Here is a 17,519-nt window from a genome sequence, read left to right as displayed (position 1 = left end):
GTTTTAAGCTACAGGATTCTTGTTGTAAATATATATTTACTTATTTACTCTAGCTAAACATTTTTGGACATGGTTTTATAAATAATATTTCACTTTTTTTTAGTAAAATTGTTTCATCCATGTGATTTTCTTCCAGAGCTTTGTTGTAGAAGTCATCCAGTTTAGAAACAATTTCGATACTCAAGGTCCTGCTGCGCCTGGCGTGAAACCGGAGGAAGCTGTTGAACGGTTGCATAGCTTTAAGGAGAAGTATGTATATATGTCCACATTTAACGGGACAAGATTAGGTGAAACAATAGCTTCCTATTTTAATTCCATCATACATTTTTGATGTTTTAATATGTTAGTTGCAGGCGGGATACATTTTATAGAATTTACACTAGCTTGTTCGGTATACACTGGGTCATGCAGACAACACAAGGATTTAAAAGCAGTGATTCAAGCAGAACAATTATCTGCAGGGGAATGGAAACGCAGAAAAATGGCATTGTAGGAAAGAAATAATAGATGTTTCTAGAGGCAGTACGAAGATCTATACCTGTTAGGATGCAGGTGAGCGATCTATGCTCAAGGTATCTCTTGGATCACAGATTTTAGCAAGAGCTGGTTTTTATCCCCAAACGTCAGTCACATGAATAAATGCAACCCTTGGGATTTGCTTAAGCTACTGATATGGTTCCATTACAAATGAATGCCTTTTTTGGGAGTTCTAAAAAATAAATAAACCTAAAGATTTAGATAAGTGACATATATTTATTGGAAAGTGCTACACGTAGTTATAATAAGCAAATTCAGTTGTGATGGTTGGAGTTCCCTTTAATGTTTTTGCAAGAGTAAGCACCAGCCGTCTTATTAAAATAGTTATAGAAAGCCTGTTTCTTTTTACAAATGTGCTATCTGCGATTTAGACCAACTTAATATATTAAATAAACCTTTTATTTTATTTTCAAGTTCTTATATCAACCTCCTATTCACAGTACGCAGCTCATTGCACTAGTTGCTTATGTGGGTATTTAATGTATTGTCTCTCAGAGTTACTATATTTTTACATATGTCTAAACTCACATCAATTTTATTTATTTTAACACAAATATCTTTTTGCAGATATGAGATTTATAATGCCAAGAGGGAGACTCTGAACGCGGTGCAAAAACTATTCAATATTGTTCCAAAGCCATTTCCTGAACTAGACAGGACAGGGAAGGTACAGTAATAAATGAACGTCATTGGGCATTTAGCAAATACTGGGAACATGTTGTTTCTGTAGTGTTACAGTAACAATTTATGACATCATTTGTTAATGATTTTAATTTTGTATTTTTATTCTCAACATTTTACTAATTCTTTAGTGAGCAGCTGCCTGCTGGAGTCACCCGGAGGTGGCACTTATAACATTTATCTGCCAAGGCCCTGAATAAAACACTTTTATAAATATACCTAGCATTAGACATAACATTAAGATTACTTTTGTGCCCAAAAACATCCACAATAGTAATCTTTTAATCATATATAACGTGCCCTGTCCACTTTTTTCTCTTGACCAAATCAATAGTCTGAGCTTGGGTCACTCAAGGTGAGGCCACCAATAGGTTTTGTTGCCTAAAAGCAGAAAACATATACATATATTTTTTTTTATTGATACTACATATATTTTTTCAGCTTTATGCAAATAAAACATTAAAACAACAAGCATCTGAAATAGTTCATATTTTATTCATGCTTCTACATTTTTTGTAACATATTTCCCCACATTGTAAATGGCCAGAAAACACTTTTGCTTTGTTTAGTGGCATAGGATACTCTTTAAAGGGCTTTGTGATCTATTTATAGTTATTTATGAAACTGTTGTATATTAAGAACATAAACTTAAAAAAAAAGCAAAAACATTTTGTTTATACACAAAAGCAACATTTGGGAGATTGTGCTTTAAACTGTTTATTTCCCCGTTAAAACATAATGGTGCTCATGCTAACTAGCTTTCTCTACACCCACATGTTTCTTTTCAGGATTTGCAGCTGCTGGGAACCCTTTACGTCCTCTTCCAGAAATTCATTGATTTTGATCAGAAATTTCAAAACACCCTTTGGGCAGAAGTAGACCTGACACTAAGCAATAAGGAGGTTTGTTAACTGTACAAATCACCGTATTAACAGAGATTAACAGATTAAGATCAGTTAGGGCAATGTGGCAATATATATATATACATATATCTGTCTGTCTGCGCATGATATTGAATTCTTCAGTAAGGCAGTGTTGCGTTCATGCAAGATCTGGGGAGCAGGGAGACAGGTAAATGCATGTAAGGTCTTCATATGGATAAGCCTCTTAGGTTCTAGACTTAATAGACTTCTTCATGGTATTTATTTATTTGCCAAGTCCTGTGAGTGTGTGGCTATTTTGGATTGATAGCTATTGACCCCACTGCACCCAGGCTGCTGAACAAATGCGGATGATATTAAAATGTGCAGAGGTTTTGGATGTTTTTTTAATATATATATATATATATATATATATATATATAACTGTAGCATAGTCTGGGGTCACAATTTCCTTGTTTTTGAATGAAAAGCAAATATTTGTCCATTGAAATAACATGAAATGGATCCGAAATACAGTGCAGATGTTGTTAATATTGTAGGTGACTCTTGTAGTTAGAAACAACTGATTTGTAATGGAATATCTGCCCTTTATCAGCAACCACCACTCCTGTGTTCCAATGGCACATTGTGTTTACATTGGAAAAGCTAATTGATCATTAGAAAACCGTTTTGTAATTATGTTAGCACAGCTAGCTGTTTTCATGAAAAACAAGGACATTTCTAAATGACCCCAAATGTATTCTACATTTAGAATTGTTGCGTTTTTTTTTACCATTTGTGTTCCATGTGAAGGTTGAACAGTATTGGTCCGAATGCCTGATCTGGAACGACAAACTAAAGGATTGGGATGCATATAATGAAATGGCACGAGAGGTTAAGTTTTACGTAGACATCTTTCCACTTCTGCACGCATTGAAGTCCAAGGTAATTTGCTTATGGAAGCAATGGTAATGAGCGATTCATATAATATATTTTGTAAACATCACAGTAGATCCCTCAGTAATTTACATTCTGCTTGATAACAGCCAGGTTTAAGTACTTAATGTTACATTAGTACTAAATTATTATATTAATATGGTAGCCGTTAGAACTGTGTAAAGTTAGTAATAGGACCCTAGATAAAATTATTTTTTATTTAACAAATAATATATATAATATAATAATCATAATAATAATATTAACTACTTTTATGATTATTATATTTGTTAAATAAGAAATTGTATTCTTACCCATGGATCTGGAAGAGGGATAAGGTAATCCAAGCCCATCCACTGAAGTTTTGAGCACTTTAAAAAAAATCAATTTGCCTGCATTTATGTGTTCTCTTACGTGTTTAATTTTACATTGCTCTTTTTCAAGGAAATTCGGAATCGCCACTGGCTTCAGGTTATGTCTGTCACGGGAAGCTCTTTCCCTCTAGAAGCAAATGTCTTCAAAATCTCTCACATACTCGACATTGGATTATTGAAGTATGTTGGAAAAGTTCACGTGGCTTTAGATCTTTTACATGATAATGTTCTATTGAAAGATTATTTACATGTAATTTTCCTTCTTTATTCTACTGGCAGCTCTGATCGCACTTGCAAACACTTTAATGTTGATTTTCTTCACCTTTGGAAGCAATGTTTGTACTGTGCATAATTTAATTTTAATTTATTATTACATTTATTATTATTATTATTATTATTATTATTATTATTTTTATTATTATTATATAGCACCAACAATTTACACAGCTCTTTTTACAATGCATATAGAATTGTCAGACTAAGACAAACCAATACATTAGGTAAAGAGGGCCCTGCTTGTAAGTTTACAGTCTAGAGGGAATGGGGTGAGGAGAAACATAAGATATGGAGCAGAGGTAGTGTGGGGATCAAGCCTTTTGTTCGATACATGAAATAGATTAATGCAGAATATCAAATTGTCACTGTATAGCATGCTAATGTTTGCCAAACTGTGGCTGTATTAATACATTGGCCTTGCTTTATTACAGATTTAAAGATCAACTAATATCCATAGCAAAAGCTGCAAAGAAGGAGATGGATTTTGAAATCAAAATGAGAAAGGTTGAAGAAGAATGGAGTGAGCAGGTAAGCTGTACATTGACGCAGACATGGAGCAGCAAAGATAGTCTCTCTACCCAGCCAGTCCTTTATATCAGACTGGACATACCAAGCCATAATAGAATTAATGCTGAGTGTTCCAAAACTAGCAGCTCTGCTTAATAGTAAAATGTGGTCAACCTACAACTAAAGTTGGGAACTCTTTGGGATTGTCCTGGAGGGTTCAGTAATAACAGCTGATCACTGAGCCAGGATAGCCTTTGATCTCTGGGTGAATGGGGTGTCTCTGCCCACTCCCCACACCAACTTTGTCCAGTTCATACTTTCATCTGTTGGGGCCAGTCTTGTCATCTTGCCTTGCGAGCCTGTTCCTCGGCTTGACAGCACACCCCTGCCATCTTCCAGAAGTAACAGAATGTTCCTGAGTATGCCGGTGGCCCATCAACTGCTTATAGAGTACAACTATCACCACTGCAGCACTTGGCTGATATTATCTGTAGTCTAAATAGTCTAAATAAAGGCTGTACTGTGTGTAGGTATGTTCATACAGTACAATACAGTGTTATATTAACAACAGTCCGTTATAATTTTTCACAGGTCCTCAGCTTTACCCCTTACAGAAACAAGGGGTTGGTGCTTCTGGTAAAAGAGGATTCCCTAAAGTTGCTTGAGGAGTTAGAAGATGCTCAGATTCTTCTCGCACAAATGTTGACTTCAAAAGAGATAGACCCATTAAGAGAGGAAGCAACAACGTGGGCAGAAAAACTGAAGCGTGTGAGCGAGGTGCTGGAGCTATGGATGGATGTGCAGGAGCTGTGGCAAAATTTGGAGGACATCTTTAGTAATCCCACCATTATAAAGGTAAATGATTAGAGAGCTTTCTGAAAAAGTCCTATTGACAGTTATTTGAAGCTGAACAATATATTATATATTTTTAAAACTAATACGATTCCCGAGGCTGTAACGCTTCTTGTTATGAAACTTGAGTAAAATAGGAAAACAACTTAAAGATGCACACATGGGGGATGATCAGGGTCTTGCCATGTAAGGAATCTGAAAATCCTTGTTCCTTAAAAGTATCATTTAAACCCCAAGCAATTTTTATTTTATTTTTAGGAGAAATTCAGGCTATGATATTCCCATTACTACACTAGGATTAGGGTGTAATACATTCTGCCTTACTGACAGCAGCCTGAACTGCACATCATGGACAGTGAAAGTGGTGGACACTGTGCCCTATAAAAGGGAAAAGGATGAGGGACCCTTCCCTTATGCGCTCATCACCTACCCTTTTTTACTGCATCCCCCACATCCATTTTCTGCATAGAGCTTGTCTGTTTTGCACTTTCCATCCAAAAGAAATATTGTTAATAGAATTCTACTTGAGACATCTGCTCTACAAATTATAATTTATCAGTTGCCATACATTTCTTGTTTAAATGAACATTGAACAAAATGTTAGAAAAATCGTTATTTAGGGCGTGTGCATTTAACAAACATTGCCTTTCTTACGGTGTTCATTGTTCTCAGACCTATTTTAGAGGGTTTGTTTTGTATTCACAGTATTTATTTTTAGTTCCATTAAATCGGTTCCTTAAACCAGTCATTATTTTTTCTAAATATGATTAGGAACTACCTAGGGAGGCAAGGCGATTCGCAAAAGTGAACAGGAGTTGGATTTTGATGATGCGTTCTACATACAAAACAAAGAATGTTTTGCAGGTAATTATCTATTATCTATACAAGTTTCGTCAAGGGTCACTACATTTATAAAACCCAGGAACTATCATATAAAAATTATTTTTATAAATGTAAGAAATGCATTTCTGTAATATTTGTGTAAATATAAATTTAAAGATAAGCAAAACCTCATACGATGCTTCTCTCATGGACAAAAGCCATACAACCATTTCCAGCACATGTTCATAGCAGTTTTTTTAATTCTAAGTTTAGTTCAGCAGCTGACAAATAATACTAATAATAATACTCTTGTTCAAAAGTGTTGGGGTAGGACTCAACCAATTTAGAGCAACCCTGGGGGCAATTGCCAGCCCACCCCTGTTATGTATAAAAAAAAGTGGTTTGGTGCAATGTGAAATACCAAACAATAGAATGGTCCAGTCTTCATCCAATAGGATCCTGTGACATATGACTACTTTCCAAACTTCCCACCAAAAAAACTATTTTCTAATACTTTAAGTATATCAGTGATTGTAAATGGATTAGGGATAATATATGATCCCAAATATAAGGAGAATCACATGAACATTTTTTCCTTTGTATGTTCTAGTGTTGCTGCACTGGAGATGTCCCGAAGGAGGTCCTCCTGAGACGTTTCTACCAGGAAATGGAAATCTGTTTTAGTTCACTTAATTCTTACCTTGGCAGGATGAGACAGGCCTTTTCCCGTTTCTATTTCTTGTCCGACTCAGCACTTTTATCTGTGCTCAGCCATCCTTGTGATATCAAATATCTCCAGAACCATTTCAGGTAAATGACAACATTATCTTCTTCAAGTGCTAGCTTGTTAGCTAATGGATGCCGTTAAATTCATTGTCTAATGCAATAGAACGTAGGGGCACCAGCAGGATGGTAGCCATATGCAATCACATGGACATCAGAGCTTCAATGATGTATCCCCTTGTTATGCTTTTACTCCTGAATAATTTATTATAATAGGTTTAATACATTTAAAGTATATTTAGACAGGGGGAGAGAAGCGATATAATCCAGAGAATGTAATAGAATAGAACATAAGGATAGAATGTAAGGATGTATTCCAGAGGTGGTGGCTTTATTCAATTTAGCTAGGAATGTATTGTTTATGTGGTAAAATAAATATTTGGACATCAGATATTTTTAAGCCCTAAATAAACAACATTGAATATAATAGTCTATTTGAGTTTAGGCGCTCTTATATATTTGTAATTTAATGCTGCAAAAACACTCAAGTAAAGCGACCTTCAATATCTCACCAAGGTAAATCAAGTGTCAAAATTGTGAGGATAGCGATTTTGACGCTAATTAAACAAAATCTCATGTACCCCCAATTGATCCACAGTCCTTGGAGGTTCTGGTTAATGGAATGTTCTACCTTTTCCGTCTACACTTGCCATTAGGTGACTGAATTCAGAAGTATATAGTTGTAAATGACCATAGTTCAACTTTCTGGTCATTTAAAGTGTTACGCAATTATTTGTGATCTTTAACCACCTCTGTAGATGTATACTAGCATCCTATAACACATTTTGATCAGTTTATGCATTTACTATGATTTCATCATTTAAAAAGCATTTTCTGTACTAATAACACACAGACACATGCCAAAATGTCTACTGCAAGTTGTACAGATGATATTTTTAAATACAGGTCACTCTTCGGGGGTGTTTTGTCTATTGATGTGGAGACAGTAGAGGAGGAGGAGAGTACAGAGTCTGAAGAAGAACCTGCTGAAACGTCTCTTCCCACCCTTGATTTCCTAAGTGTCCGATCCGGTAATGAAGGATGGCTGTCAGTAGGACAGCGGAGCACCACTCACATAACAGACAGTGAAAGTGTGTTTCAAAGATCTCTTAAATCTGTAAGTAACAGCATATATATCAGGGGGACTAGGAAGGAAGACACTTTATTCTTCACATAAATCATGCATTTATTTAGTTATAAATTATGGAACTGAATATTTATAAATTGTTCTATATATGTTTACTAATGATTACTTTTCTTTTATTTTGAAGAATGTTGTAGCTATATTATAGCTTATTATACCAAAAATCACTTTTCTTTTACATGATCACATTTGCCAAAAGTGAGCAAGCCTTTATTCTAGAGGAGAAAAGTCTTGCCCAAAAAGGGGTAGTAGTCTCAACCGTATTGCTAGAATCAGAGCCTTATGTTTGGCAGTGCTTTCAACAGTCAAGACAGACTTGACTGCTGTTTTTGGAATAAAAGATTCTTCTCATGGTCCTTATTTGGTCCTGTTTGCAGGACCTCCTGTGTTCCTCTGATTTATTTTATTTGTGTATTATTAGTTTGCTTTACTTGGAAATCCTCACATAACCAACAGGTTGTCTAGAGTAGCAAGAGCTTTGGGAAGCATTTACATTATGACCTGATGTTTTCACAGCTCCTTTTATGAGTTTTCTGTTTAATTGTTTACACAGAGCTGTAAAGTGTACATTTTATTGTTGTCTGACATTTGTAGTTTGGGTTCTTTATTATTAAAGCATCTTGTCCTGTTTACTGGGGTCACGGTTTATTTGAGCAATTGGTTAATTGGGCATTGTGCATGAAAGAAAGGGGTTGAACTTGAGCATTACATGGACCAAGTGTGACACAACACACAATGGCTGTCTTCATCAACGGTAGGCAAAAAATATTATTTCTGATGAGATCAACTATTGTAATAATTATGATTAATTATGATTATGATCATGCCCTTTTTTTCAGGCAGGCGTTTCTCATGAAAGAAATCAGCCCATTCCACACAAAGAGCCTAAAAAGAGAGTGAATGCGGTAGCTGTCAGAGGGCATGCAGGGGAAATGTTACAGTTAGAAGAACAGGTGCGTTCTTTCACCTGGGATACAGAGGCTAAACCACAAAATAAATTTGGAAAATGTTATTTGTAGTCTGATCTATTTTCATTAGCATGCATTTTTCTTGCAATTTTCATACTGCAAACGTAAACAGTAAGTATACATTAATAAAGTTAAGTAAAAAACTAACAGAGCCCCTGTGACTGCAGGTTGCCATTGCTCCTGGACTAGGCGTTTGGCTCAGTAAGCTTCAAGAAATTATACGTAAGTCACTCGACACTAGAATCTATGAAGTGGTTCAAGAAGTTAATCAAGGAATGACTGTCTATGAATGGACACAAAAGGTATGCCTAATAAATAATTAATCTTAATAACATTAAATAAAAGTCTAGATACTATGAACACAAATGGTTTTGTTTTCACTTTTATACATTATGAAGGATTTAATTACTATGATTTACTTCGTTGAGACTATGCCATTTACCGTATTTGCTCGATTATAAGACGAGGTTTTTTTCAGAGCAAATGCTCTGAAAAATACCCCTCGTCTTATAATCGGGGTCGTCTTCTAATCAGACCTCAAATAGAGGTCTGATTAGGAGACTAAGATCCAGATCCCCCGCACCGCTGCAGGGGACCTGGATCCTCCTGTCGTCGCCCCCCCCCCCACACACACACACTTACCGGTGCTTCCGGAGGTGAAGTTGGCAGCGGGGGTTTGTATGCGTCCGTCGCAAATACCTTCCCCGACTGTCAGAGATCAGAGTTCAAGAGTTCCTGATCTCTGACAGCCGGGGAAGGTATTTGCGACGGACGCATACAAACCCCCGCTGCCAACTCCACCTCCTTCCGGCTGCCGCGGAATGAGACGTCAACCCGCTGCCCCGGCAATACAGCAGGAAATTGGAAGCACCGGTAAGTAAGTAAGTAAGTAAGTAAGTAAGTGTGTGTGTGTGTGTGTGTCATTTCTGGAATGCCTTACACCCCTATATGCCACTCTGGCACTTAGGGGGTTAAAAGGCATATTATGGGGCAGAGTGGCATATAGGGAGGTATAAGGCATTTCAGGAGGCAGAGTGGCGTTAAGGGGGCATTTAATAGTGCACTCTGCCTCCTGAAATGCCTTATACCTCCCTATATGCCACTCTGCCCCATAATATGCCTTTTAACCCCCTAAATGCCAGAGTGGCATATAGGGGTATAAGGCATTTCTGGAGGCAGAGTGCTCTATATAATGCCTTTTAACTCCCTTAATGCCACTCTGCCTCCTGGAATGCCTTATACCTCCCTATATGCCACTCTGCCCCATAATATGCATTTTAACCCCCTAAATGCCAGAATGGGATATAGGGGTATAAGGCATTTCTGGAGGCAGAGTGGCACATAGGGGGTCAAAAGGCATACCATGGGGCACAGTGGCATATAGAGGGTTAAAAGGCATATCATGGGCCACAGTGCCATATTGGTGTGGCAAGCCTGGGGGCAGATGTGCGTAACTGGGGGACAGGTTGGAAAATACAAGAAATAAAAACAAAAAAAAAATATTTTTCTCAATCATAGCTTTTATTAAAAAAAATAGTTTACATGAATTAACATTTACTGGTAAAACTTTTTTCCTTTAGGGTCGTCTTATATTCAGGCTTTTTCTTTTTTTCCTAAGTTAATATTCAGATTTTGGGGGGTCGTCTTATAATCAGGGTCGTCTTATAATCGAGCAAATACGGTAATACATTTTGGAGAGTCGGCTACTCTAGGCTTTAATTAAATGTATGCAATCAAGTAGTCACTTGCTCCCTACTCATTTAAAATCATCTACCTTGAATATATTTTTTTTATTTAAATATTTATTTTATTACATTTTCGTAGAGAAAAGAAAGATATGCATTTGATTGACAATAATAGCACATATCATCATACGTATTACAATACAATGATTATCCTAATATACAATCAAATGCAAAGAATGAGAAAAAAAAATAACAAAAATAATATATGTGTTACACACCACAGCAATTCACGTGAAACTTAGAGTTTCCCAACAATAAAACTTAGTGGATCCCAGCAATTGATAGAGGAAAATAGAAGTCTCATGAAGACTTTTGTAAACATGAAGACTTTTGTAAAATGTAAAACAAGTCATTAGCAATAATAAACCACAAGCTACCCATTTTTAACCAATATTTCTATTTAACACAAAATGCTTGTTTTTCACTACAGTACCCAACTCAGGTCTGTGTCCTTGGTTTGCTTTACCTGTGGACAAAGGACTGTGAAACATCTATTTGTGAGATGAAGCAGGACCGCAAGGCTCAGTTCCGTGCCCTCAAAAAATATTCAGGGTTTGTCACTAAACTGTCCTCGGTGGTATCCAAAGGGCACTGGAAGAACACAGAGGAGCCCGTCTCCGAGTGTCAAAGACTGAAACTGGAAAATATGATAATGGTACAGTTACTCATTTATTAGTTTAATCCTAATATTTCATGTTAATTTATGTGTTAACGTACGTGTATTTGTGCGTTAGCGTTCATTTCTTGTATTTGAGCACTGCTTACTTGTTACTATGTTTTTAGATTTAGAAAAAGTTTAGATTATAGACAGGCCATTGAATTAAGTCCAAGGTGTACTGAGAGTCAACAAGAAAGAGCAATTAAACGTATAATAACTTTATTTTAGTATGGAAGAAAATAGTGTTACTTTTATGGATAGGCAATTTCTATATTTCTATAAAATGTCTTTCTCTTGAAACAGCAAATCCTATACCTTCGTGATGTTATGGATACCGTTATGTCCCAAAAAAATATTGAGATCTCTGATTTTGAATGGAAGAGGGCCATACGATTTTATATGAGAGAAAATGGTGAGTAATACATTTTGAGTGACTGCAGGAAAACTCTAAGTACTTGTGGGTTGGTGACATCACAGAAGCTACTGGAAGCCGCCATTTTGGAAACGTATAAAAAAAATATATAGAAATACAGTCATTAAAAAGTCATCTACAACACATATAAGATTTAGATTCCCATAGACTCTGAACTATTTTAATTGAGTATTACTTGCAGAATTAAGTAGTATATAAACATTTAGTGCCGTGCTAAATATTGTGTAGCATTGCTTTACCTGCAAATATGGTGTCTCATTATTACAAAGTAGACTACACTGCATTGAATTAGGCTATACCTGGGAACATCGAAGGGTGGTTAGCTGGAGCTTTCCCTCTTCTGGGGGAAATACTTTGTTAATTGCTGGGGCTAGCCACAGTTGATGAAACATGGGCAGAGTATGGGCATGTCACCACTGCCCTGTCCAGAGAAAGAAGAAACTGACCAGGAGACCTGGGGAAACAGGGCTTTACCCAGAGACTCTGGGCCAAATTCCCCAATTATAATTATGGCAGAGATCAATACCTAAGTTCACATAATACTTGGTCGTTGAGCTGTTGCATCACGATCCCATTATAACTTTTGTAACAATAAACACTTCTTCAGGCTAAGGAAACTATGAAACTGTGGGAAGACTGCAAACTATTCAACATACCTCTACATTTTTCTAGATCACCCTTAAGCAAGCAGCTGTGGAAATAAAATAATAATAGACAGATTGACTTTTTTAACAGATGGCATGCTCGGACATGAGATAAACATACTTGATGGTCATTATGTTTACGGGTGTGAGTTCTATGGAGCACAGAATCCTTTCATCATGAATCCCATATCTGAAAAATGCTTCCTTAAAATGTCACAGGTAATTATATATATGGAGCTAACCTCATAATACTGTTAAATATATTGAAATTGCAAAACTAGTAGTGTCATTTATGTTGGTTTCATTGGCCATCACTTAAGCCATGCTTACCAAGCTTATTTATTGTTGTTGTTATATTAGATCATTGTCGATTCCTGTCTTTGTTCTTTTCAAAATTTGTCTGACAATGGCATATAAATGAATAAGATGGAAAACTGCCCCAAGTTGAGTCATGCAGCAAGTGCTCTGCTGCGAGGACATTGCTAAATGGCACCTATTGTTATCTGTTGGCACTAGTAAAGTTAAGTCAAAGGAAGTCAAAGTATGTTTCATTCCACAAGCACAAAATGAAATTGTATATTGTCCAGTCTGTTTTCCCTTGTGATCAATCTTTCACAAGTTTTTATTTTGTACATATATAATAACCTGACCTCCCCCAGGGACATTTTAAAATCTATCCTGCAGAATATCAGGAAATATGTCTTTGAAAATAATCTACAACTATTAATACTTAGCATCAGAGATGTTCCTATGGAGCTCCTTCAATCATACAATGTGATTATTTTCTTAAGCAGAACTGTGAACTTTTGTAATTGTGTTTGGAGAGGAAAGCATGCAATGTGTATGTGTTGCTGGAACCAGCTATCTTAACATCCTGTTCTCAGGATTCGCTTAACAGTTCCTCATCTGTCCTCTGTTTCTAAGTTGCTGATAGTTGATGGTTCAGGCAAATTTAGATAATGGTAGTGGTGCCACAGGCAGCTACAGATCCTGGCATTACGGGAAGTTAACATGAAAACTCAGTATGTACCAAATAGTGATTGACAAACAAGATGTCCAAGCATTAGTAATGAGGGAAATGGATGTAGACTTATTGGTCTAATAAAGGATAGCGTCTATGTCAAACAAAGGTTTTTTCAGAACCATCTAACTAATGGACCTGTGAAGTTCTGGATGCAGATGTGACCTTGTCCTTTTATATAATGACTATTATTGTGGGGACATTTTATTATTAATAATTGTTTTCTTTAAAGATGCTGCAGCAGTTTAGTGGTGTGGTCCTACAAGGAGATCAAGGGGTTGGAAAAACAGAAACTGTAAAGGTACGTAAAGCAACCATTTCTGAGTTCGTATGAAAATGTTCTAATTGTGTTTAAACCAACGCTAAATGCTATATATAGTATCATGGTATATAAAATGTGTGCTTGGGCCCACAATCTTTTAGAGGTGACCAAGCCACAATAAATAAAGGAACCACTATAATAGATAAATATACGTTATCAACTGATACATAATAAATAAAGAGGTGGAAGGTTCAATATATGGACACTTCCTTGGCTCATTGCTATTGGCTGAAAGAAGATGTAGGCAGCCTATGGTAGTTGAGTTTTTGTTATTGTACTTCAGATCCCTTTAGAATCAGAGCTGCAGTCTAACAACAGCTGATTTATCAGAGTTTGTCCTTTCTGTGGTATAATTAAACTGTTTTGTGAATGTTCTAGAGTCTCTCCTTGATGACACATTATTTTTCTTTTATGTAACTGCAGGGCTTGTCTTATTTGTTGGGAAAATTCCTTTTTCTGTTCACGTGTTCCCAAACATCAGATGTATGTGCTATTAGAAGGGTGCTGAATGGAACCGCTCTTGTGAGTATCTAGAAGATGGTCTAACGCTGTTGTGTCACTTTTCCCAAATAAGATAATAAAAAACATATATATATATATATATATATATATATATATATATATATATATATATATAGATCAAATTTCTTTCTCTCAAGTTCTGCATGAATATTTCTCACCATTGAGCTATCTCTACTCTATTGTTTATTTACTGATTGCTGATGATTGCTTCAGGCAGCCTTTGTAGTGACGGGAAGAAAAAAGAAAACAATAGATAATGTTGACCATGGCACTCCGAGACACTGATCTAAGCTTCCATGAGATTAGAATGTTATACAACACACAAAGCAAAAAACACAAGCTTTAGGCAGTTTTAATACATTTAATTATGCTACGATGACAGAGAAGCACCCCTTTGATCTCAGCAGGAATAATAAAGTGAATGATTTTGAACCAGTCTAATGACAGCAATGTTTATTCTCATAAAATTAGAGCCGTGCAAATGTGTTGGTTTACTGGGAATCCAATGAATGTCCCTTTAGGCATCAAGGCAATGAAACAGATAACAATAGATGCAGGTCTCATCCAAAGTGCTGCCTCAGTTCACTCTTCTAGGAATTTCACTGATTTGGTGCTAGAATAAGTGTCCTCCAAAACTTCATTGTACCTACTGTCTGGCTGCACAAAGTGCCTCTCTAGGAAACCATCACAAAGCTTATTAAAACAAAACAATAATGTTCATTATTGCATTAAAACACAATCTAAAGGGTTTACGGTGTAATAGAGTTTTATATTTAAACGTTTACACAAAATCCAGTTTTAAGTTGATTCACTTTTTTATGTGATTCTGCATATTTTAATTGTAATCAGACGGTCTTCCTAATTTAGAGTGATGGCTGCAGCAAGGGAGTGGCGCTGCGCTGAGGTTTGACACTGACGGCTTGATATAGTTAATAATCTATTTAAGTTGTAACATAAATACTTGTAAAGAGAATGAAAATGGGCATCCCGGACCTCCTTTAAAATTAAAGTGGCCATATCTAGTATATGCAATTTAATCATTTTTCATTTTAAAATAAACCTCAAAACCAAAAATGTAGTCCCTCTTTGATTCTGTTTACTTCCCACAGGACCAACATGGTGCATATATATGAATATTATACAGCAAATATTGTTATTATATACTAATTTACATAGCAATTTAACTTTTTTTTAAATGTATTATCTATTTCCATATTTGTTGTGTAGGATGGATGCTGGAGCTGCTTTGACGATTTTCATCTACTGCCTAAGAATGCAATTTCCATTTTCATGCATGGCGCAAATGCTATTTATGATTCCATGAAATCAAAACTCTCTACAATCAGTTTACAGGATGGCCTTAAGGTTTGATATGTTCTATTTACAATATAAATATAATCCCATATTTAAAACAGAATTGATCTGTTGATGCTGTAGTGTAGTAGCTTCACCTTTACAATACACAGACACACTTGTCTATTGTATTTAGTATTCTTGCCTGGCCTGGCTTTGTGCAGGAATCCAGCACTGCTCCACAGCAGACCTGTTTTTTAAATTAAATAGATGAATATATTTAGCCCTGCTGTTACGCAGGTTGTCCAGAACCATCTGAACATTCAAAGTTCTTCTTGTTGTTTTTTATTGTTTTATATAGCACCATCATATTCCATAGCTCTGGACAATGAGTAGACAGGACATAACAAGCAGTATCTAACATAACAATTTGACTTACAGAACAACAGGTGAGGAGGGCCCTGCTCAAATGATTTTACAATCTAGAGAATACCCCTGTCGTTTTACAGTTGGTGCCCGAAATTTAAGTGATGAACTTTCCAGGGAATCCCATGCCAGTGTTAAGTTAAAGTGTAGAATAGAGTTGTCTCAAATGAGAAATACCTGGGAACTTGTCTGAACTGGCCCAGGCAGAGGAGTGACATTTGGTCATGCCCACTCCGCATCCAGGTTTAATTTACTTAATTCCTTCTCCCCTGCCCCTCACTCACTAATATTACCCCTGCTTCCTGACCAAAGCCAGAAGAGAGGGTACCCTACCCTACCCTGTCAAGTTCTCAGGTGTGTTCACGGATGAAAGACAACCAACTTTTTACTATGAACCCAGTTGCTTATTTGGGGAAATCTGTCTGTATCATTTGGATTGTAGGCTTGTTTGAGCAGGGCACTCCTTGCTTTTTGTAAGTTCAAATTGTTATATGATGCTTTACTCATTATGTTACTCGTTATATAATAAGTAATAAGTGCACCAGTGTCTTTCCCTTAACCCCAGCAAGAGATTTTTGCATCAGAGCACACGTAACACAAATAATCCTGAATGGAACCCAAGCGTAGGCAATGCCGACAGTCCAGTGTCCAAGGAAATAAACCCTGATGTAGCATAATTATACAATAAAGATTAGTACTTAATGTTTCAGGCAAATATTTTGCAAGAGGGTTGACATAGATAAGCACTCCCCCCTTGATCTCTCATGTATATAAACAGTGCATAAATTAATTTGGCCAGGTCTCACTTCTAATTAAAATGACATTTAAAATATTTAGGAAAAAACTATTACGCAATGCCGATCTGCTGAAAGTAACGCAGTCATCACCTTGGAGCCAATCATTTCACATGTGTCGTTATATAAAGACTATAGTGCCATCTAGTGAACAGTAGCTATGGTGTTGTAGGATACATTCACTTGTCAAACCTGTATGAGTGTTTCAAAGGTTGGTATGAGATGGGGAAAAAATATTCATTATGTTTCGCTCTGTATTGAGGATCATGTCCTGTAAAATTATTGCGTGCATGGATCATTTAAATCTGTACAAACCGTATTATTTAAACTATCCAAAATATGAGATGGCTTAATGTCATTTTGGCTGATGCTAACTAAACTTTTTTTCCACACTAAGATAATACTTTATTGCAATGCTACTGAAGTTTGTTCTTCTATAGATTTTCACTAGTTAGAATGTCTGACTGGGCGATTGAAACTGAGCCATTCTATTTTTTTTACCGCAGACAGTATGATAAGGAGAAATAGCAAAAATAACAGAGGAGACCTAACAACACATACCTGTTTTTGTTTTTTAGATTGTGGCAGATCCAAACTGCAGCCTGTTCCTCACTGTGTCTCAAAGGTCTGGGTGTCATAATCTACCAAACGATGTTCGGGCTGTCTTCAGAGCCATCTCTTTGGTTGTACCAGACCATACTGTCCTCCTCAAGGCCAGACTGACCAGTCTTGGTTTCAAGAAGCCCAACGTCCTTGCTACCAGACTTCAGCTTGTATCAGAGCTCCTCAGGGAACAGCTGTAAGTATAGTTCGCACACAATTGCCTATATGTTTGCATTACTATTTTTTGGTATTGTCAGTGGTTTATCTGCTTCTATCAGTGTCTTTGATGGAATATCAGTGGAAAGTGAAGCTGCAGAG

The 17,519-nt window shown here is 36.4% G+C and overlaps 1 protein-coding gene across 1 annotated transcript in view; it reads left to right on the top strand.

Moving 5' to 3' along the window:
- Positions 1-17,519, top strand: part of LOC128483992 (uncharacterized) — an 80,284-nt gene that overhangs the window by 25,518 nt on the left and 37,247 nt on the right. Inside the window, 19 exon segments of the mRNA XM_053460313.1 lie at positions 137-249; positions 1,105-1,204; positions 2,007-2,120; positions 2,892-3,023; positions 3,459-3,568; positions 4,096-4,192; positions 4,763-5,026; positions 5,795-5,887; positions 6,456-6,655; positions 7,535-7,745; positions 8,612-8,725; positions 8,908-9,042; positions 10,916-11,140; positions 11,447-11,555; positions 12,312-12,439; positions 13,474-13,542; positions 13,987-14,085; positions 15,313-15,450; positions 17,177-17,428. Of these exon segments, the coding sequence (XP_053316288.1) occupies positions 137-249; positions 1,105-1,204; positions 2,007-2,120; positions 2,892-3,023; positions 3,459-3,568; positions 4,096-4,192; positions 4,763-5,026; positions 5,795-5,887; positions 6,456-6,655; positions 7,535-7,745; positions 8,612-8,725; positions 8,908-9,042; positions 10,916-11,140; positions 11,447-11,555; positions 12,312-12,439; positions 13,474-13,542; positions 13,987-14,085; positions 15,313-15,450; positions 17,177-17,428 (2,703 nt within the window).

The sequence above is a fragment of the Spea bombifrons genome, chromosome 3 (assembly GCF_027358695.1).
Source record: "Spea bombifrons isolate aSpeBom1 chromosome 3, aSpeBom1.2.pri, whole genome shotgun sequence".
NCBI classification, from domain to species: domain Eukaryota; kingdom Metazoa; phylum Chordata; class Amphibia; order Anura; family Pelobatidae; genus Spea; species Spea bombifrons.
Note: the sequence above shows the minus strand (reverse complement) of the source record. Positions and strands in the feature narration are given on the sequence as shown.